Source organism: Trichoplax adhaerens, genomic scaffold (genome assembly GCF_000150275.1).
Source record: "Trichoplax adhaerens TRIADscaffold_7 genomic scaffold, whole genome shotgun sequence".
Taxonomy (NCBI): domain Eukaryota; kingdom Metazoa; phylum Placozoa; class Uniplacotomia; order Trichoplacea; family Trichoplacidae; genus Trichoplax; species Trichoplax adhaerens.
In genome coordinates this window covers 1,482,905-1,505,544 of record NW_002060949.1, presented here as the reverse complement: position 1 = coordinate 1,505,544, position 22,640 = coordinate 1,482,905, and the positions used below count along the sequence as shown (strand labels likewise).

Below are 22,640 nucleotides of genomic sequence, written 5' to 3'. Positions count from 1 at the left end.
TGGGCATTGGTAGAATATTCTATGCTAGTACTTTGCCTCGTGTAAATAATTCTCACTATAAGAAAGGCGTGTGTCAAATAATTTTGAATCAACTTCTGTGGCATTAATTATGAATAAGTTGGATACCTTACCAAGTACAAATTGGTCTTCAATGTGGTAACATTGTCTATAACAAGAAGTTGGCATTAAGTGTCACCCCTCTTCGATTTATAACTAATGACAACAATACAGTATACGCACTCGTAGAAGCAATCGTTGCCGATAAACTTTGATACAATCGGCTAATGTTGGGTTTAATAGTTAGTCATGCGCTCGGTCGAGTAGTATTTAATCACGCTTCGTTGCTATAACCAGTTTACCGTTTGCTATCATCCACCTCTAATCGTGCATAATTACGACATGTAATTCAAATTCGCTAAATAGTATTTTTATCTCTTAATTTGATTATTTTATAGGAATTAACAGAATTGTAGTTTCATTAAATCGAGTATTAGAGGGGTTTTAATTACTTAGAGTGCATTTCAGAGATTTGCCTACGATTTTTTTGCTTTATACTATAATCTTAGGGTATAAAAACAATGTATGGTGCGTTCAATAGTGGACTGAGACTGTCAGACTTTAACTTTACGGTTTGGATAGATAATAGCAAAATCAGTTTAATCGTTATGCTGTATACATACAGTTTAATGCTATAAAGCAATACGAAATCTCTGAATGACATTGTAAATTAGAAATTTTATTTTTTGTAATGATGATATTATAGTGCTCGTTTGTAGCATGATACAGCTAATATTTAATTACAGAGCATACTATTGTACACTAACACTAACACTTGGGATGCTTAGGTGGATCGTTGCAAGTGTTCCTTAGTAATTGGATTCCTGGCCATGCCAGATTGGCTGAAATAGGTGAAAATATATAAGATTAATGCCGCTTGAAATGTAAGTTCGTTACGAAAGAGATCTTAATCTCGAACGTCATATGCAAAAACTTACGTTTCCCTCGCGACCAGATTTCTGCATATTCGTCTTTTTCTCGATATTTTGCATTAAGTATTGTGTCTTGAAGGTTAATGATTTTGTTTTTTCAATGATTTGTTCGTAAACCGACGGCATTTGCACTCCCATAATCACATGCCCCTTGAAATTGATAACAAAATCATTTGGTCATTTACAAATTTTATTACTAACGCTTTTGAAATATTTCGTTGTACCTCTTTTAAGTCAATTTTGGCATCTAATAATGCGGTTCTAATCAAATCAACAATCCATCTTTCAGCAGCATCTTGTGTCATATTTAACTTTTCAGCAAGCATACTGCAATGCAATATAGCGTACTTAGAATTTGTAGTTATGATATTTATATAACTTTTCGATCCAGCAAATAGTAGTTACCTTATACTGATACGATGATGTATACGGCAAAAAGTTTCAAAGATAAGGCGACGAGCACTTTCAATAAAATCATCCAGGCTACTTACCAAGAAAATATCATTAGAGATGACCTGTATAGTAATAAATGAATAGAATTAGTCTAAGGGCTTGTAGACATAATATGATCTAAATTTTACTGATTTACGGTTTCGCATTCTCGAAGCATCTGCTGTGCGTTATCGAAATCGAAGTTGACGTAAATATGTTCTAGAAACTCCGTTATTGGATCTTTATACGCTCCAGATTCCTAGAATGATAGAAAATATTTTACCGATGATTGAGGGTATAATCATAATTACATCTAAAGTAGCCGATTAATACCTGTTGGATAAATTTGATCAAATCTTTAAATACTCCACGTCGAATCTTAGTAGGATTTATAACAACAGCCGCTGCCACATAGCGCAAAATGTAAGGACATTGTGTTTGTATCGCATTCACATATCTATTGATTTTCATAAAAGGTTGAATCATAATCAGTTTATGTATAGTATTACATTTATCCTAATCTAGATTTCGGTATAGAAATTACACGCTTATGAATATTACTTACTGTGGTGCATATAAAAATAACTCAATAAGGTCATCCTTGCCCTTTGGATGATTAAAGTATACAAATAAACTCCAATGGATTAGCCAAGTTCGTTGTTGTAATTGTTCTACGACATTTAAGGTTGTCTATAGATATATAAATATATTGAATAAAAAGTGTTCAATTTAGCATTTGCTTGCATAATCTGTAAGATTCTCATAGGAATCATTATATGGTTTAACTGTAACGTTCTTGGATTTACCAATAAGGGCATTGACTTACATTGGTATCTATTACTTCTCGTAATCTATGCAAATCTTCAAGGGCTACATCCCAATTCTGCATTAATATCTCGGATGCAAGTTTTCCCCAAAGAGCACTTTCCCCTTTCTGATCATTAGCGTTTGGTGACAAAACGCGAAAAAAGTGTAGATATTCCGCAGCGCCAGAATAATTACCACATTCATATTGGAACTTAGCGTAATCATAAAGTGCGTCCAATGTATCAGGTTGTATCTAGTTAGTGGATTGCAATAGATTAGCATACTGAATGTAACTTAATTATTACTAAATTACAGCAGTAAGCTGATATTGTACGAATTATATATGTAAATTATGAAAGTTAATACTTGGAAGTTACATTAGCGTTATCAAATGGTATACTGAAAATTTAATATAATAATTCACTAGTTATACAGAATCGACGGCAGTAACAACACCATTACTATAGGATGAATGGATAAACTTACATTATGTTTTCGTGATAAGTAATCGAAAAGATAGCGACCATCCCTATATAATCGATGCAAGAGTGCCGATAAAGAAAGCTGTTATTACAGCGATAAATTTCTACGATTATAATTACTATATCCATTTCCGTAACGTATAGCGTATACAAAACAGCAACCTATATACAGTTTCATATTTAGATACTGTACGTGTGCATTGAAATCAGAATTTTTAAGCCATTCACCACAGAAAATCAGACTGGGGCGGCAAAAATCTCATCACTGAACTGTAGATTATACTCATTTAATATATAACTTGACCTGCTCTACATCACAGCATTAGCTTCAGGAATAATATAAAAACTACAATTTCAGTGTTCCTAATTTAACAATTACTGCGCTACACTGACAAGAATTTCATGAAAACATGTTATTCAGACCTGTGATCCTGTAATAATTTCATAAAATCTTCGTCACTGCTAAAGACTTCAACCACTGGAGTACATTTTTCTCTAAAGTTTTTTAATTCAGAGACAACTTCCGTACGCTTATCCCGGAATGCTATGAAAGATTACAAGATGGCTTTTAACAAAGTGTACATAAAGTAGTGGCCATTTTAAATATGAATAGCCCTACATTGGCGAGGGTTACAAAGGTATAGTATAACACTTGTACGACGTATAATGAACATAGGTGTATTACTTACATTCAGGTACTTCCATTTCAGGGTAGAGCTTTTTATGAACGTCCATAGCAAAATCCACCTGTGCCATTAGTAACATATATTACTTTAGTAGTAGATCAATCAAAATGTGCTACAGTATATTACGACATCATTGTCTTAAAAATCTTCAGAAATATCGAAAGAACGGGTAGTGATTATTAGCATGAACTACTAAAGTACGGTGTCGTCCACTTTTACTGTACATACTTAGTATATATAGTCGCAGTTTAAGGATAGCAAAAACTTGGAGATTGCATACATACCATCTTGGTGTTCTTTAACAACTCTAACTTTCCTTTCAGGATATCATCCTCATTGTAGATCTAATAACCCGAAAATATCACTCTTAATCAGTTTTAGACTATAAATTTTATCATTAACACGTAGGGGATTAATCATCGATAAAATCTATAATTCATCACTAGACAATAGCTATATCGATTTCCTGATTTCTTGTCAAAATTATTAATTTTGTTATGGAAAATTCTACGTATGTATACGGCAACTACAGTGTATTGTCTATCTTGACTAATAATTTATATAAAGTGCTATAAGATGAAGTTAATTTGATAGGTTTGCAATTTTGAACGAAAGTATGAAGTAGATCGTGAGTAGAAAAAGTATAGTTAAACTTTTGAATTTGGTCGCTATTGTGTACCTTGCTGTTATTGCAGTAACTGTACTAAGCCTACAAGTTAGTATCCGTTATTAAGATTAAGACGTTACGAAGAAGTAGAAGATTGTCCTATTAGTTATCCATTTTTCTACTTTGTAGTTGGTAAATTAAAACGATTTGCCGTACAGTACTGTTGATTACTAGCGGCAATTCTATCGTCTACAGAGTAATTGCATGCGAGTACAGTAGCCATGTCGGATTGGTAGATACTTTGATACATACGCGTCAACATTGTATAAAGTAATCACTATCATTTCAAATCGATGGATAGAAAAATATCAACATGTAGTGATGTCTAGACCTGAAATGGGCATTAGCCCACTATCGTTTAGAATTTTACGTTCTACAATTTCGAGCTTTCACAAGGCTCAAACAGGCGGTAGGGAAAGAAGTACACGTGTCAGAAAAGTCAAATACGAAATAATCTACGCTGCAACAGCACTAGTAGTTGATGATCGCAGGATTTTTTATACTCTAATACGACAGAGATTGATTTATCATTACCTTATTTACAGAGAGGAATTCCAAAAGAGGGAAAACGAGATGGCGATCTAGTTTGCTAGCGATCCTCGTGCTTAGATCGAATTCTGCCATTTGGAAGAAAATTTCTATGGATGACTTTGTTGGCGCAATGGCCTTTAAGGCTTATACACGCGCTACTGACTCAGTCGTCAGTACCATACTCTACAGTACGGTCTTTTTTTTTTCAGACCAACACGGTACTGTACAGTACAGTACTATGGTCCCCGTACAGTACTGTACTTCAAGGCTTTTATAGGAACAGGACAGTAGATGGCAGTCAAGTACTGTAGGTACAGTATTTCACCTGGTGCTTTACAGTACGATGTACTGTAATTGAGCTCCTGTAGCAAGGACTGCTAGGACAGCTGGAAGGACTGAACGTTTCTTTGGATGGACAGACATTTGGCCAACTTTGGTCAACAGATTGTGTCAAACACTTCGTTATGACAGCACTTGAGTATGCAGACAGTCGATTCTTATTTTGATTAATTTTTTCCAAATTAAGTAATATAACATTGTATTCTGTTGGCTTTTACTAAGCTCTGCTTGGAAGTAGTAGCTTTACCGTAGATCATAAACATTATTCAAATTAATACGAGTGATTTCGAAAACAGACATGGAAGATTCATACCGAGTCGACATTTTCGGCGGAATCTGGTATGAAAAGTCCATCCATCCGGGGAGGTGTCCACTGTACTGTACAGTACAGTACACTAGTACAGTACAGTACTGTACTGTACTGTACACTTGTACTGCTAGAAGGATACCTGGACTTGACTGTAGTGTACTGTACACTGTACTGTACAGTATGGCGGGATACTCCCAGAGTGATTTGTACTGTATCGTCACAGCTTTGTACTGTACAATTGTACAATGTACTGTACTGTACATACTGTACTGTACAGTAACAGTGTACAGTAGAGAGGTACTGTACGGTGGCCGAGAAGGGCCACCATGTTACAGTAAAAACATGCTCTACAGCGTACAAACTTCCTCCACAGTGCGGCGCAGCTACACAGCACACAAACCACCTCCATAGTGCGAAAACCTGCTCCACAGCACAAAAGCCTCCTCCAGTGCGAAAACCTGCTCCACAGTACACAAGCCTCCTCCACAGTACACAAGCCTCCTCCACAGTGCGAAAACCTGCTCCACAGCGCACAAGCCTCCTCCACAGTGTTGGCTGCTTTGCTGTGTCTAACCTAGTAGAGTATTGCGTGATTGACCTAGTGTCGCACCAGAGAATATAACGGTGGTGATTGTGGAATGCAGATTATTACGTAGCAGTGCAGTGCAGACTTCATGCTCGCCTTATTCGAGATCTTGGCGATAAGCTTTGCATTGCTATGTGTACTGGACAGAAGACATAAAGCGTTGTTGGAGCCACCAAGGCTTTTCAGTACTACAGCGATATGCTCAATTTCATTCATTTCGTTACCACGCAAAATCTCGCCTTGAAGTTAATAACAGTCTCGCAGATTTTAAAGATCAACGTCATATGACTTGTAGTTGTTGTCAGTGTACTTGTCACAAGTTAATTGAATGGTTGATTGTATAAAATGTATAGCGCAGACGGTGGATCATAGAGTTCCAAGTTACAGGAGTTGATTTGCAAATCTATCCAATCCTCACACACACACGCTCAGCCCAGTCTGACCCTACCGTACATTTTTATTATTACCACGTTACAAAATTCTGGCTGGTTGTGAACAGCAAGCCCATATAACGACTGCAAAATGGCTGACATAAAATTATAGGACGACGAAACAATGTCCTTCCACTTGAATATCCTATAAAAAATTATTTAGTTGAAATATCTAGCAGCATTCTGCCAATGTTGCTGCTTTCATTTATCTTTGTCATCTAAAAATGCTTTATCAACTTTAGATTTTTCCTACACTTAGTATAAATAAATAAATAGTTATCAATGTCCACTAATATGGCAATATCAAGTTGGATTATACTGTATAGCTGATACAAATACGATAAATGATAATTGTGATCTTTTATACTGTAGATCATATGTATCAACTGTGGCTACAGGTTCACTGCATATCTTTACAATGGTGAACGATAATTCTAAACATGTAGATGGCGTTGTGTTTCCACTCTTAGTCGTTAACGTTAGCACGAGGAACTTTGATACACTCCTCCTAGTAAGCTTACTGAAAAGTCTCCTTTATTTAGGATTTACTGCATTTGAATAGTATAGCTGTAATGGCGTATTTTACCCTTATCTTAGTAATTCATTACCTTATCTTATGCTAACACGTTAGGTCCAGTACAACAAGTTACTGTATTCTTACATACATAACAGATGGTATCAATTTTACTATTTCTCAGCAGTTTTAGCACCTTCAGATTGTAATATTACGGGTTCGTTAGTCAAAAATTAGATCACGAACCAAGACATGAGCTTGTTGAGGTTAAGAGTTATCAGGATTTTATTTAGAGTCCACGAGGAGCGTACACCAGGAAAGGACAGATAACTCGAGTAAATTAACAACATGTACATACGTACTTTTATACGAGTATCGAATCATGAACAAATAACAGTGATAGGAGATCGGATACAGTATATTTCATACGTTATCTGTTTACAACATAGAATCTTATCAACGTATTATACTGACGAAGTCAAGAATTCAGCAAGGTCTATGCTTGTAACTATTCCATACATAAATTGCTTCTCTATAACATCCTTAGAATCTAAGTTTTGATTGAAATAAGGAATTAGAGACATCCGTGAGAAAGTGCATCCTCAGTGACGGTAGCATTCTGTATAAAAATCGAGAATTTTACTCTCACCATTTTTTTGATCGTAGACAACCAAAGCATAACGGTCGCGCTTCAGAATGTGTGACAATTCTCCCAAGGTTTTCTCTACGAATATCTAGATCGAAAGTTACATTTTTGTGAAATAAGGCGCGAAAAAACAGTCATATCTTCCTGATATCAATGCCACCGTTGTATAAATTTTATGTATCGACAGAAGTATTCGTATACTTCACGAAAATTTTTTGAATTGTTCCTAAATTTACTATTTTACCGTATTAAATCGATCGTTGGCCACGACAGAAATTGGATCAGTATTGTTAACTTTCCCTTCTATTAACTGAGTAACCACATTATCACGGGTTACGATACCGATCGGAACACTATTGTAGTATAAAAATTGGCAGATAAGGTTATTGAAGTATGATAGCGAATAGATTAGAGATAATTTAGAGGCAATTTGACTAACGAGAAATAGTCATTAAATGTGTTCTTATGCTATAATCATTTGCCATAATTACCCTAATTTATCAACGACCGGCAATTGATTGCATAAACCTCTATTTTCAAAATTTAAAGGTATTGAGTAAGGTTTTCATTACAGACAATTTTCGCCAATATAGGTAGTTGTACATATAAACAAAATGTTGAGATGTTTACGCAGAATTTATACCTTTTCATTATTTTAACAACTTCACCGATAGTTATGGTAGGTGTAACGACTGAAGGGGTGGAGATATTGAGTTCGCTAACTGTTAAGTTCCACCACCTAGTAATGCATACAGTATATCATGTATAAAATTTTATTACGGCGAAGCTAATATTGAAGATTTATCCACAAGTACTATGGAAAGAAAAGCATAAAATTTTTAATGTGCTGTAACGCACCAGGGCTTCTGATCATTAGCTGTAGACGGATCTTCGATAAATCCATTCTTCATCATCCAGTCATCATTAATGAATGTGCTCCTATGTTACAAGTATCAATGAGAATATCATTACTTAATTTCAGAATTCTATCATTACAATTCCATTATTCATTCTAACTTCATGAAAAGTGGCTCAAGCGTATACGAACATATAATTGTGAATAGAATCTGGAAGAACGACTACGCAAGTTTGATCTTCACTTAAGTCTTTGGCAACATCCAGTGCTATTGAGAGGGCACTACCACTAGAACCGCCTAAGCCGCAAAAAAGGTCAAAGTACGTGCATCGTCAGTAAAAGATTTCAGAGATAAAAAATTACTGTTCCAAAAGTATATTGTAATAATCGTACCACACAATAAACCCTCTTCTTGAATTAAATATCTAGCACATTTGAAAGAATCCTTGTCATTACATTTGTGCCACTGATCCACAATACTTCGGTCAAAAACAGTTGGAATGAAGCTTTTACCAATACCCTCCACCTTGTGGATGTAGTTTTAAATTCATCCATTAAATAAATATTGATATGCTGTTAGGCTTATTGCAATTAATTAAAATATGCCTTATATTTTGTGGAATTAACGTTCAATTCTTTCGGTTGAGCAAGGACTGATCCTAGCGGGTCTACTCCGATAATCTATTTTAAATGAAAGTCACCACAACATGACATACAATAACTTAAAAAAAGATATATCCAGTTTTATGTCAAAGACCACAATACGTATATAGTATTTTAAAAAATCTCAAGTAGTACCTTAATAGTTTTAATCTTTTCTTTTAATTTCCGACCGATACCAGTAAGAGTTCCACCAGTTCCAGCTCCAGCAACCAAAATATCAATTTTGCCTATCATAGAGTAAACTATTAACGATATCATAATAGTAGGGCTAATATAATAGATAATTTCACTATCGTACAATATGATGATAATTCATTACACGAATTACTTAAAACCAAATTTTTTAGCAGTTACCATCACACTGATTTAATAATTCTTCAGCAATACTATCGTAATGTGCCAATGGATTGGCAGGATTGACGAACTGTGAAAAAAACATGATCACTTTGAATAGTAAAGCTAAGTTAACACACGTTGTTAAATGATTATTATCGAACGCATTTTCCAACACAGTTGCCCGATTAATATTGTAAATTTACCAACCTGATTTAAGATTATGGCATTTTCAGTTTCTTTCTGTAATCTATCAGCAGTCCCAAAGTGGGATTCTAGATTAAAATTATCGTATGCGGTAACCTATTAGTGTAGTTAATATGGCGGATACAATATTTATCTAAAATATTTAGAACATTAATACTTCTTATCGAATTTTTAAGGCGAAAGTACAGTACTAATAATTAAACAAGTCATAGAAAATATACTGCTGCAACACTCTCATATTTTTATTACTTGAATACCTGTCATCTCAATAACTACTCTGGCCAATCATATGCTTAATAGTTAGATACAAACCTGGCGAATCAAAGCTAACATTACTTGGAGAACGGATGACTTCAGCTCCTAGAGCCCGTAGAATCGAAACCTACCAATGTACGGTATCAAATATATATAGTAAGATTGTTTATGGACTACATTGTAGGCGTATATACTGCATGATATCATGATGATATACGCAGCATTTAGAATAACCTTGTCTGTGCTCATTCTTTCCGGCATAGTAATGATACATCGATAGCCTTTAACAACCGCAACGAGGGCTAAACCAATTCCTAAAGCAATTTAAAAATTTATGTAACATTTAAATGTATTACCTACTATTTGCTAGAGTAAGCTGGATGAAGGCGATGAAATCTTGTAAATCAGCGAACAATCTGACGTTACCGGTATTTCCCGAAGTAGGTTCTATTAACGTGTACCCCGGTTTAATTTTTCCTTCTCTCTCTGCTTCCTCTACCATACGTAAAGCAATGCGATCCTTAATAGAACCGCCAGGATTCATAAACTCACATTTAGCCACTGGAAAATAAGTAAAATACGATCATCAGGAATTAATGTAAAATCAACTTAACATTGTAAATATCTGCCATCGAGCTACGACGGAGCATATACGCCTACAATTAAAATATAAACATTGCACGATATATCAACATTGTAAAACAATAATATTTACGGTAATACTCTATTGCTTTCATTTAAGATAAAAATTGACAGTGCTATGTCAACTTAAACAGAAAAAAAAGTAATTTGCAGTATAGATTTCATGCGCCTAATACACATAGATTTGATACTCTATACATAAAAATATCGTACACTTACGTAGACTGCACTTTAAACCAAACTTCTTTTCAATCTTATTTAATCTAATAATAGGCGTAAAGCCGATATTTTCTAATATTGTCTGGCTAATTTTGTTATTGATTTTTCTATAGAATAAACAAGAACCAAATGTTCATTTAAAATGTTAATTATATGCTCTGCACTATTTTATCTTATCCATTAATTCAAATATCTAATCTGAGATACTGCGACACAGACACTGATTAGAATTTTAGTCGATAGTAAGAGGAAGAAGGATAAGCAGCTACTTTCTTAGATTACATTAGGAACGACTATCTAATTAAAATGTGTAAAATGTGTTCTAGAATAGCACAGGGAGAGTGACATAATGTTTGAATTAACTATTGCTTGATTTACCATAAACTACTGCTTACATACGTATTACATTGCTACGCCGGATACTTAGGTACACTGTGCAAGTAACATCGTAATGTAGTCAAGTCGGTGACTTTTTATTAGTTTTCAAGTTGTATTGTTATTTTAATTGAGATGCATCTTTAGTCTGCGATGGTGATAGTATCGAGTACAGTATTACCGAGCTTCGTGATGATGCGGTGATTTAGCACTGGAGCCCAATGCCCAAGCACATTTGGGAGGTTGATTAGGAGGACTTCGCATCCTGTTTCGATTTTCACAATCGGCATCCGACATAATTTTAGACTACTCTAACAAATGGTTTTACAGCGTCTCGATGATAATAATTACTATAGTATACAGTAATTCGATGGATAATTGACTTCAATTTCGACTGACCCAATCGTCCAATCGATCTTGACTGAATTTTTCAATTTTAGCGAAACCTTATAAATAATATCTTGATGAGCTAAAATCTATATGAGCCCTCTTTTAAGTTTAGATTTGGCAAACTAAAACAGAGGCTACTATTCTTTCTTTTAGTACTCCCCGACTAAAATGGGATCATGCTATCATTTTAATTAGTCCATTTGACAATAGAGTTGATAGGATGACATAACTTGTCTACTGTAAACTGTAATTCTGAAGCATGTCTGCACAAGCGCACTATGACGTATTTGTCTTTATCTCTATTACATTGTATGTACAGTACATGTTAATAATAATGATAAGCAACGATGTACTGTACTGTACTGTACTGTCCACACTGTTAATAAGATTAAGATTAACTCCACTTTGATTAGAAGTATTGCCGCTGTACATAAACAATTTTTTTTATTACACGTATGTGATAACATACGGGGGAATTAGCGTGGCCTACTGTACGTGTACTGTATGTTTTATAAATCATCTCATGATGATTAATTAATTACAGTACGGTACTGTGCTGTATAATTAATAGCTAGTTAATGACCACATCCACTTCATACTGTAGTGTACGGTACACCAAGTGATGGACGTGCATAAGTAGTTGTACTATAAAACACATACTGTACTGTACGTGCATAGTAACCGATTCACAATGAATGAACAAAGCTGAAAAAGTGGAAAGCTCATTTACATAATGTCAGGCATATCTAATTACTGTAATAATAGGGAAAAATTGCGCAGTCGTGTACAAGTATATCTCGCTTTATTTCATAATTTCAATATTTATTTGGATATTTGATAAATTGTTATTTTTTATTCATTTGAAAGTACCTAGGCATAATAGTTAGTCAAGTTATTCTTCCTGTAAACCGAAGTTATTAGTAATTTACTGGTTTTATCATGTGGGGTGTTTCAACTTGGAAGTAGTGTGATTGGCGTTAAAAAGGCTATTTTTATGTTAATTTTATGTCCATCACATCACATTTGAATAAGTATGTTCCATTAATTCCATCAATTCTAAATTATAGAAAGGTTAAGTTGATAGTAACTTAGGTGTTACGAGAGGAGTGCTCACTATTATGGTTAGGCACTTGAAATGAATAAAAGGTTACAAATTATCAAAATATTCAAATAAATATTGTTGGAAATCAGAGCGAGATATTGTTAGCAAGGAAGGAAAGGTACTGTACGCTGTGCCGTATCCATTGAACGCTTTGATACTATACCCTTGATCAGAATAAGCCTGATTTTTCCATGATTGTACACTGTACAATTGTTGTAAACTATCGGTCGGTACACCTGTTCACAGTATGCATTGTCGCTCTCACTTTGCATAGGTTATCTTTTACCTTCTCTAAGAAGTGTGTTTTACAGTCTAGAGATCCAGAGAAAGAGATGTGCCAACGTTAAATTGACGTCTATACTGCAGTGCATTTCACAAATTAATTTCATTGAATATCAACGTGATGACCATTCTTGCTCAAACTAAGAAAATTAATCATCTTTTTTGCGATCATTATCATTATCCTATGGCAGTACAGTACTTACAGTATAATAGAAAGTACTGTATCAACAGGCTTAGCCACTGGGAATTTACAGTACTGTACACTGTAGACCAGACCAGCAAGACCTCTATCATCTACAGTACTGTACTGTACAGTACTGGTAAAAGTAACGGTCACAGTCTCTGTTACCTCTTCTGTACAGTACTGTACAGTACAATACAGTACAGTACTTTTCTACCCTACAGTGGTTTTTGGTCTTTGCTTGCCTTGTGCCACTGGTGCCGTGTACAGTGTACAGTGTACAGTTCAGTATACTGTACTGTACTGTACTGTATAATTGCAATCTCTGGAAATCTTTTGTGAAACGCCCTCAGTACGTTGTACCGTAGTAGACACAGCACTGTACAGTACAGTACAGTACAGTACTCAAAGTTTTTACATACTGTACAGTACAGTACTGTACTGTACAAGATAATTCAGTCGGAAACTACTGTCGATGGATTGTACCAGTACTGTACACGACATTGCCTGTAATTAATTGAGAATTCAGAAAGGTTTTAGATTTCGATCATTCTAATATCGGAGATCTCCTTGTTGCCTACGTATGTAAAAGGATCTTGACGTTATTACATTCTACATCTTTGTAGTACTTGCCTGGTCATCGTTACTGGTCGTCGTCTACGAATCTCTAGTATTCGTAAAGGTATGGCTGCTACTCATTCGTTGAGTAAATCAGATACTCTCAACCCTCAAGCTCATGAAGAGTTGTCTACTGACACTTCGTCACGTCCTGATTCTGGCGACGAAAGCGATGATGAGAATAAGGTATTAGAAGAAAGTCCCAATGGAAGATACAAGAAACAAAAAAGAGAGGTATGTATAGCAATTTTGGTGATACTACAAAATCATATCGTTTCACATTCAAAGTATTACGCGGTTCAAAAATGGAGTTGGTTTAAGTAAAACGTGTTTCTGACTAAAGTGGAGAGAATACCACTGGTATTGGGTTGATGGATCATTACACTTGCTCGTCTTATTGAAGACTGCCAATGCTTGCATTTTTCAATATATTATTGACTTGCAGTGCTAAGAGAGCTATAATATTATACTAATTTAAAACCTAAGCACTTTTATTCTATCATTTAAAATGAGTTACTGTACCTTGTATCTTGCAAAGCAAGCCAGTGTGCTTTTTATCTTCCTTCCACTGCATTCTTTTCATGACTTGACTTGACTGGGTTGATTGGCTGGTACAAGGACTATACTGTATAGCGTACTGTACCTACATTCTACTATGCGGTAAGGCAACATAGTCACCCAGTCGGCCAATACAAGACGACACTCAGTGTATTTTTCACAGGACAGTCATGGATAGAGTCTTCAATGTTGTAGGCCATAAGCTTATAAAAGCCCTATTATTCGGGGTACGCAATTTTTTAAATATATAGAAAACGTTCAGGAGGACCATGAATGTGGATAATTTCAGTGCCCAAGCCTTAATTTATTGACACATCAATATTATACTGTATTCCCAATGACGACCGTTTGTCAACATGGGTGGTGGATGCAACACTCTAGTTTGACTGAACCGTACTGTTAACCAATTCCTCAGCTTTCAGTAGTGGACTACTACAACTATCAGCTGGTAAAAAATCTTCAACCAGACATCGCTGAAACAGTTTGGATGTTCAACGTTGTTGAGTTGACAATTTTTACAAGCTGGCCCACAACTGCAGATCAAAGGCGTAGAAGCCGTAAATATGACAACAGTGAGCGGACGTTGCTTTCATAGTAAAATGAATGTGGAGACAAAATAATCGTCTAATCCTATCAGTTTCTTTCTCAATTAGTATAACGCATGTATTATGCAAGGCTTTTACAAGCCTGTATTGTAATGTCTACGCCCAAGGTGTCTATTTACTTTCAGCCACTTACAGTACAATATATCGCAGCCATTCTCGTCGCAGAGAGTGTTGAACCTTTTATTCTGAATTCGTTGAGATTATTTTGAAGATCCCCCATCTTATGATTGTAACATTGGTATTTATCCAATGAGATGGATGACTGTATTGTAATGATAGTAGGTTGGATTAGGTGGCAATCTCTCTAACCTGATGATGTTAAGTGTAAATAGCATAGGAAAGAGAAAGTCTTCTAGAATGGCTATAAAATTACCGTCATGCAGATTGCTCAAACTCTATTAAACTATCGCTTTTGCAGGCTATTAAAATTAATCTGCAATGGAGCATTTTTGCCGTCTACTTCTACACCATTTATCCATGCAGGATTTACTGTATTACTAGAATCGAAAAAATAGGAAAGGTATCAATACTACGCGTCGGAAACGCACTAAAGAAATAGGCATGTTCAAATAGATTGTAAAACTTCAATCGCGTTGACATCTTGAATCAATAGTTTTGTACTTACTGTACATTATCGTTATAATGTGCTGCGCATAGTTACATTTTGATCAGTATTGAATGGATTATGTAATATAATAGATTATCACCCTTAGACTAGTCAAATATTTTACTATTCCAAGCGGTTCAATTCCGTTACCTTCTTATTACATAGGGTACAGTACAAACAAAGTTAGTGAGCTCATCTTAAAACGAAAAATTCTTGACTACCTGGCGTATGTTACTGCATTTATTAAACCATTTCAATAGAAATAGGCGTAGATGACCAAACCCAAAGGATTTTCCCCTCTTATCAAACTTAGGTTAAAACTCCACGATAACATAAAATTAAAATCTCACATTTTACAAACACTTCAGGAAATATTATTTCTGCTACGTCAACAGCCTACATGAAGATCCATACTTTTAGCTGGTTTATCTACTGTAACTTAAAGTATCCGATGGCCTTGACAGTTTCATTGAGAAACTCAAAAACTGTTGGTATCCTCAGCATGATCCCATATTGAAGACTGCATTCTCCCTCGTACATATTTTATTGCATTAATTTGTCGTATTTTTATCCGTGAACATTATCAATCTTACGCTTATTGTCAAAGTAATCAAGTATAAATTGTAGTACTGTATACTGTAATTGGTAGTTTCAAAGTTAAGATGACAGTTTAACTAGGCTATACTATATTGTATGTTGTATAATGAGAATGAAGTAATTACTGCACCATCGTCAGACCTACAGGAAGTGCATCGTGTAAATTAGGATGTTTATGACCTGCAAAATGATGTAGAAATAATAAGATTACGAATTTGTAAGTCTTCAGTAGTAAGCAGCAATTCCTTCATTTTACTTTATGTACGATTTTAACGATGTACGGCACAGTAGTACAGTACAGTATGTCTAGTCTAGCGTATATACTGACTTTGATTAGGCATTAATTGGTACTTGAAACTAACAATGTTTTACCGTTTATCGATATTATAATATAATATCAATGTATCGAAACGAACTTTATAAATATATTTTTTCGACTCCCAAGAAGAAGTTTCTAAAGTGGTACTACTGTACTGTATATAGCTTGCTATAGATTATGTACAACTTCAGTCATATCGCGAAAATATTCTAAAAACGATAAGTATCTATGATGTCAATACAGATGAGGACCCCCTAAAGGGACAATTGTAAAGGTCAATATGTTTGTAATTTTTAACGAAGATACTGAAATATCAATGAGTAATTTACTTCAATATTTTAAACACGCTAACTGTATACAGTAGTTCATGTCAGAGAATTTTCTAGAGAATTACCTATAAAGATACGATACTACTGATACATATCAACTAGACAGATAGTTGAGAACTCTGGGTGAACTGAGCAAACATTGAGCCGGAATAAATTCATGATTAGTATCTTCAAGATTATTCATGCTGTCTTAGTGGTATCGTTACATTAGAATTGAATTACATTGATGGTGTACATAAATGGTGCCCGGATGTTAGTATTCCATGGTCACTATTGCACACTAAAGACACTAGAATGACTCTCCAGGGTCTCTATTGCACACCATACTATGATCTTAATCCTTCTGCTTTGGAGTTACATCACTAAGCACTGAGATAAATTACGTGGAGTAAGACTATGCTTACCTAGCAATGAAGTTTTGCATACCCATATGAAGATTTATAGTTATTATTTTCGTATTGTAATCAAATTTGTTGTAATGTAAGGATGATCTAATATCTGAGAAATACGATATACGATCACCGAACCTAACTATCTTAATTTCATTATAGAGTAATACTTGACATTTTACTATAATTTTGGATTTAGCTTGTTCAGCATGGATCGCTAGGAACGGATGCTTTCTTGGGAATGGATACCGATGAAGGTGTAGAAATTGTATGGAATGAAATATGGCTTTCGGAAGGGAAATCACGTAGTTTCTATAATGTAAGACGTCACTGATTATATCTATCATATGTTAGACAAAGTGATACCTAAAAGTATTATTTGCTATTTATGTATGGATGTATTACAGCACTTGACAGTATTTGCTGGAAAATAAATGCAGCATTAGTTTAATAGACTTTAGTAGCTATTTATTTAATACTCTTTGTACCTATAAATATATTATGCACATTGATATGACAGATGCTATTCATCTGAGATAACACTAAACGTTTCCAATTAAAATTATTTTATAAATCTATACGAGATAATATTTATGCTCTTAGTATCACAACTATGTGTAGATAGGAATGTGTGTTAGAATCTTTGTCGTTTATGTATCAACACTGGATCACTTAGCGCAACTACTACTCTATACCTTCTAGCAAATTCCGATAAATTGTGTTACAGTTGATAATACTTCGAATAGTTGCTCAATTAATTACTAACTATGACTTATTTTTAATCCAACAAAAAGATGATAAAATTCTTCGACAGCCTAACTAAACTAGAGGTAATGTATGTCTTCTTAACATTGCTATAGTTAAATTGTCATTTTGCATAAATAACAAACTATACTAGATTATTAAATTATAAATTATCATGTTTTGACCAGTATGAAATTGTAGCTAGGGTAAACTGATCAGAAATTTTTTACTTGACTAATATTAATGAATTTAGCACAACAATATTGTTGAGTTCTATCATTATTGGACGCATAATGATGAAGTGAAAAAGAAAGCTCGTGTAAGTCTTAGTTATGATATTCATATAAATTAGTTTCTAAAGCACAATTAAATTTACCGGCCGAAATTTCGAAATTAATCATTCGTATAAATTCTTTCATGTCTGCTTCTATAATAGATAACGTTTATTACGGAATACATGACGTCTGGTTCTCTAAAGCAATTTTTAAAGAAAACGAAGAAGAACCAAAAAGGACTTTTACAGGAAAAGGTGCGTAACATCTAGGATATTTATTAGTCACAATTGATGGTTTTACTAGAGAAACGCAATCTCTAATTAATTTAATTTTTTATATTATTATATCGCAGTTATTTAAGCGTTGGTGTCGACAAATTCTTTCTGCCTTAGAGTATGTCTCTATATCTAAATTTTGTAAAGCAATATTGCTTCACTAGATAACTACCAGATAATATGAATACATATGACACAATAAGTAAGTAGGTTTTGATGAGACTATCGCCAATATTTATGATTCCTTGCCATTTTTATTTAAAACTTTAGCCATCTAGCGTCATTCACTCCACCAATTATCCATGGAAATCTTAGCTTAGATACGATCTATATTCAACACAACGGCTTGATCAAGATTGGGTCTGGTAAGTAAATGCTGAATTTGAATTATTATCGACTTTCTTAACATCTAGGTGATTAAAACACCGGCAAAAAAAACTATTACATAACATTTTTGTAGTGATCCCGGAAGCTATCAGTTACCATGCAAAATCTAGGTCCCCATCGGAACTGCAAAATTTGTTTACTGCAGCACCAGAATATGGTAATTTATAACTACAATTATATAAAAGTAGAGTTGTTAGACGAATTACTAGTCTCGATATGCAATTTAATCTTTCAAATATAATACACAGACATCAAAGAAGCTATCTTAACGACTTCTGTGGACATTTATGCATTCGGTATCTGTGCCCTAGAGGTAAGTTTTCTTAGTATTATTTAATTACGTATCCTGACTAGGCTGTCAATAAGACAACTGTAACCGAATTTAATTTTATAAGCATTATCTGTATAGTTTATCTAACATATCGGGTTATATATGTTACTAGATTGCAACGCAATTTTTTGATACTAAAAGTGGAAAAAAACCTTCTCCTTCAATGAATTATTGGAATAGAGGATCTATCCAAAACTCTCTTGAATCACTAGAAAATACTGACTTACTGGTAAGAACTAAGACGTATAACAAACAAACATTTTACGCTGTGATAACTTAAATGAAAGTTTTAACTCGGTCGTATTAATGATACGTCGTAGAAATTTTTGCAAAGATGTCTTCAGGAGAAGCCTGAAATGAGACCTTCAGCTAAGGAGCTACTTTTAGATAAATTTCTTTTTGAGGTTACTTCACTTCGTATTTAAATTACAAAATATCGTAGCATAATTTGTACTAACCTTGGCGTGTGATTAAATTACCTAGGTACATAGTTTAAAATTACAAGCTGCGCATACTATAGTCGATAAAGAAGGTTGGTTGCGCACTTTATTTAATATTTATTGATAACTTTAAAGATTGTTAAAGTCAGAAAGTACTTAACTCGTCGAGGTTGAATATCTTATTTATGTTAGCATTTCATAAAAGGAATTGCATTTTAATCGAAAATTATCTAGTTGCAATACCTGAAGACTCGAATAGTATTCCATTAGCTATTCTATCACAAATGGAAGGAATTGCCGCAGATATTTCTTATAAAAGCAGTGACGAACCATTTCATTTTGGGTAATCATTTTTTGTAGTTGATATTCAGTACAAAAATAATACAAGTACTAGAAATGTTAATATATAAGTGCTCTATTTTGAATAGTTATGCGAGTGGGCCCCCAGCTCTTGATTTAGAAAAATATATAGAGGAAGTGAGGTTGGTTATATGATTTTAAATTATAACAAAGAAGTATTTACAAATGGTGACAATCATAATTAGGAGCGGCTTGTATCCATTAACTTCCGTTTATAAGGATGAAGATTTAGTACGGTTAGTAACGTGGTAACTAGTATAGTTTATATAATTTAATGTACCCTTTCAAATATAGTACACCCGTTTCTACTTTCGAGCAGCGATGACTCCGATGATAAGACGAAAGATGATCCATCAATTGATAGTGAGCACTATAGTAAGGAGACTAAATCAGTATTATCTGTTAATTGTACAATTCGTGCCGTCGAAGATGATGAAGTCAAAAGACATGTAAGTAAACTATGCCCAAAATTTTGATCAATGAAATTTTCTTTCTTATCAAATAACAATTTTTGATCGTATATATTAGCTTGTGATCACCCTTAAAATGGAAAATGAAATCAATAGGGAATTATCGTGTGATGTATCATTAGGTTAGTAAGAGAAATCCTACGCTATATTTTAAATAATTTTATTTCTTTACAATAAAATGAATTTCAACATTTAATTTGCGTCATGGAAGATTAGTTGAGTCATTGGATATACAAATAAATACTCTATTTGCTACATATTATTTGTTAAATTCGAATTGCAAACCCTACACTAATAATAATATATAATATATATTAAACACAGACGAAGATTTATCAAAACTAGCGGAAGAATTAGTTCTATATGGATTTATAAAGCAGGTTAGTATATGCCAAATTAGGGAGTATTAACTTGCTATGGTTACTTTATGCTCTTAGTAACCTCTAGGCCCTGGTATGTGAGCCTATTTTGCAAAATTTGTTTATAAGAATTATTGTGATGTTATTAATTAAAGGACGATAGAGAAAAAGTTGCGCAACATATTGCGGAAAAATTGAAAGAACCTAATTTGCAAGCTTGAATTTCATTTTCAAGACCTAGATGGGTAAAATATTTAACACGTAAGTGTACAAGTCAGTTTAGTATAAAACACGGCAGTAATATGCATGTTGTGTAATAACTGGCTATAAGTATTAGTCCTTCTATTAGTTCTATCAAGGTGCTATTAATCGCCAAATTGTCTAACAAAGTAATGATGCAATTTTAATATTTTTCTGTTAGATAAAAAGAGAAAGTTTAACTGCCATGCGAAGGGTAGCTTTTGACGGTTAATTTGAAATTTTATTCTCCAACTACGTATTACTGTATGAAATTCTGTATAAAGTTTTTTTTTGATTTCTCGCATTAAATTTATGTTAATCACAAATCATATAGATAGTGCTTTGTCAAGGATCTATGGATGCTAATCGAATCAATATTAATATTACTGCACTAAATCATCGGATATTTTTATACAATTATACAATACTTACAACATGCGCATATTAACATTTCGACGAGATGATGACTTTTCAATGCCTCATTTTTATATTATTTTAAAATTTTCTCTTTATGTATAATTTGATTTAAATAATTCAAAATTTGCCTCTCGTCCTTAAAATTTGTACACTATTAAATGACGTATGTTTTGTTTTATTATTACAAATAAGACTCAATGCTGCAAGGTTTTCTGATGTTGCAATTATAGTTTCAACAATAGTAATTGTGATAGCATATTTACTGATACATAATAGCATTGTAATAGGAAAGGGGAATTCTTAATCCTTAAAAAATATCCGACTTTATGAATAGCGACTGGTGTACTACACAATTCTTACCTACACTACTTGAATTACTTTACAAATTTAAACTGTACAATGTAAATTATTGCGAACATTGCAGGTGTTGTATTGGCAAATGAATTTGTACGGCATAGGCAGCCCAAATGCTGTACACTGTTATATGCAGTATACATATACTGTAGGTATTGTACACGACGCATATACGTATATTATATATGTATATTCACCATATGATATTCCTAGTTAGAATAGCCAAACTTTGCTTGAAGTTAATTCTATTTCACTTTTTTATGTATATTAAAACACTTGTACAGTACAACAAATTGATAAATGAAAATAGTTATTTTGGATTTAATAGGTGTAAAAATAGTCGTGTAATTTATTGGTGTTGAAATTGCTAGTTAAACTTGTAGGAATTTATACATTATTGCGGAATGCTATTTTCAGTTTTCAATGGAAAACTCTTGACGCAAGATTCAAAGAGAAATCTAGTGGTGATAAAAATGCGACTATTCTTCTACTGACTTTGTACAAGCGCGCTTGCCTACAATCTTGCATTTGGTTAGTATTGCAGCGTGCCTTGTACTGTACAGTATATGCAATCTACGTAATATACTGTGCTGTACTGTGCTCTAAATTTGCAATCTTTAATCGTGAAATACTATAGACACGGATATTATTCTTTTTATGTAGTCATGTTACTACTATATGCACGGATACGTTACATATGCGTCTTTTGGCCATATTTGTTGCAAAATAGAAGAAATATGCGGTTTCGCAAGTGAAGTTAAAATAAATAAAATGACATGTAATTTACTGATATTTATCGATAGTATCTATAGTGCATAGTTAAATTGAAATGATACGTAATTTACTAAGTATCCACTATACTACTTCGCGTGTTCAGTACAGTAATTCCAGTTCACTGTACAGTACATGTATATTAATATTCCCATCATTATTATCATTACATTAAAGTAATAGCGTAGTTTTGTATTTTTTTATTATACTAGTCGATCCCTGGCTAGTTATACTTGGCGTGTACCGACTGTACTTATACCTTTTACTAAC

The 22,640-nt window shown here is 33.8% G+C and overlaps 3 protein-coding genes across 3 annotated transcripts; 1 reads left to right on the top strand and 2 right to left on the bottom strand.

Moving 5' to 3' along the window:
- Positions 1-977: 977 nt before the first annotated feature.
- TRIADDRAFT_50473 (uncharacterized protein) lies at positions 978-4,687 on the bottom strand (the record flags this gene model as incomplete). Its single annotated transcript, XM_002113932.1, has 12 exons — positions 978-1,139; positions 1,214-1,316; positions 1,395-1,504; positions 1,579-1,680; positions 1,755-1,878; positions 1,987-2,111; positions 2,248-2,481; positions 2,715-2,757; positions 3,134-3,254; positions 3,400-3,457; positions 3,681-3,740; positions 4,598-4,687. The coding sequence occupies 12 exons, from the start codon at positions 4,685-4,687 to the stop codon at positions 978-980; spliced, it is 1,332 nt and encodes a 443-aa protein (XP_002113968.1).
- Positions 4,688-7,238: 2,551 nt separating this feature from the next.
- TRIADDRAFT_27648 (uncharacterized protein) lies at positions 7,239-11,234 on the bottom strand (the record flags this gene model as incomplete). The annotated part of the gene is made up of 17 exons (XM_002113931.1): positions 7,239-7,324; positions 7,418-7,508; positions 7,665-7,773; positions 7,912-7,950; positions 8,064-8,159; positions 8,279-8,359; positions 8,469-8,574; positions 8,670-8,802; positions 8,904-8,957; positions 9,075-9,166; positions 9,294-9,363; positions 9,483-9,547; positions 9,792-9,861; positions 9,969-10,048; positions 10,161-10,295; positions 10,596-10,702; positions 11,152-11,234. The coding sequence occupies 17 exons, from the start codon at positions 11,232-11,234 to the stop codon at positions 7,239-7,241; spliced, it is 1,497 nt and encodes a 498-aa protein (XP_002113967.1).
- A 2,375-nt stretch (positions 11,235-13,609) lies between these two features.
- TRIADDRAFT_57937 (uncharacterized protein) lies at positions 13,610-21,060 on the top strand (the record flags this gene model as incomplete). Its single annotated transcript, XM_002114252.1, has 19 exons — positions 13,610-13,777; positions 15,125-15,226; positions 17,147-17,266; positions 17,945-18,010; positions 18,128-18,220; positions 18,319-18,359; positions 18,512-18,606; positions 18,702-18,785; positions 18,877-18,941; positions 19,072-19,188; positions 19,280-19,363; positions 19,443-19,491; positions 19,634-19,742; positions 19,828-19,881; positions 19,945-19,995; positions 20,079-20,208; positions 20,288-20,351; positions 20,554-20,609; positions 21,010-21,060. The coding sequence occupies 19 exons, from the start codon at positions 13,610-13,612 to the stop codon at positions 21,058-21,060; spliced, it is 1,599 nt and encodes a 532-aa protein (XP_002114288.1).
- Positions 21,061-22,640: the final 1,580 nt, after the last annotated feature.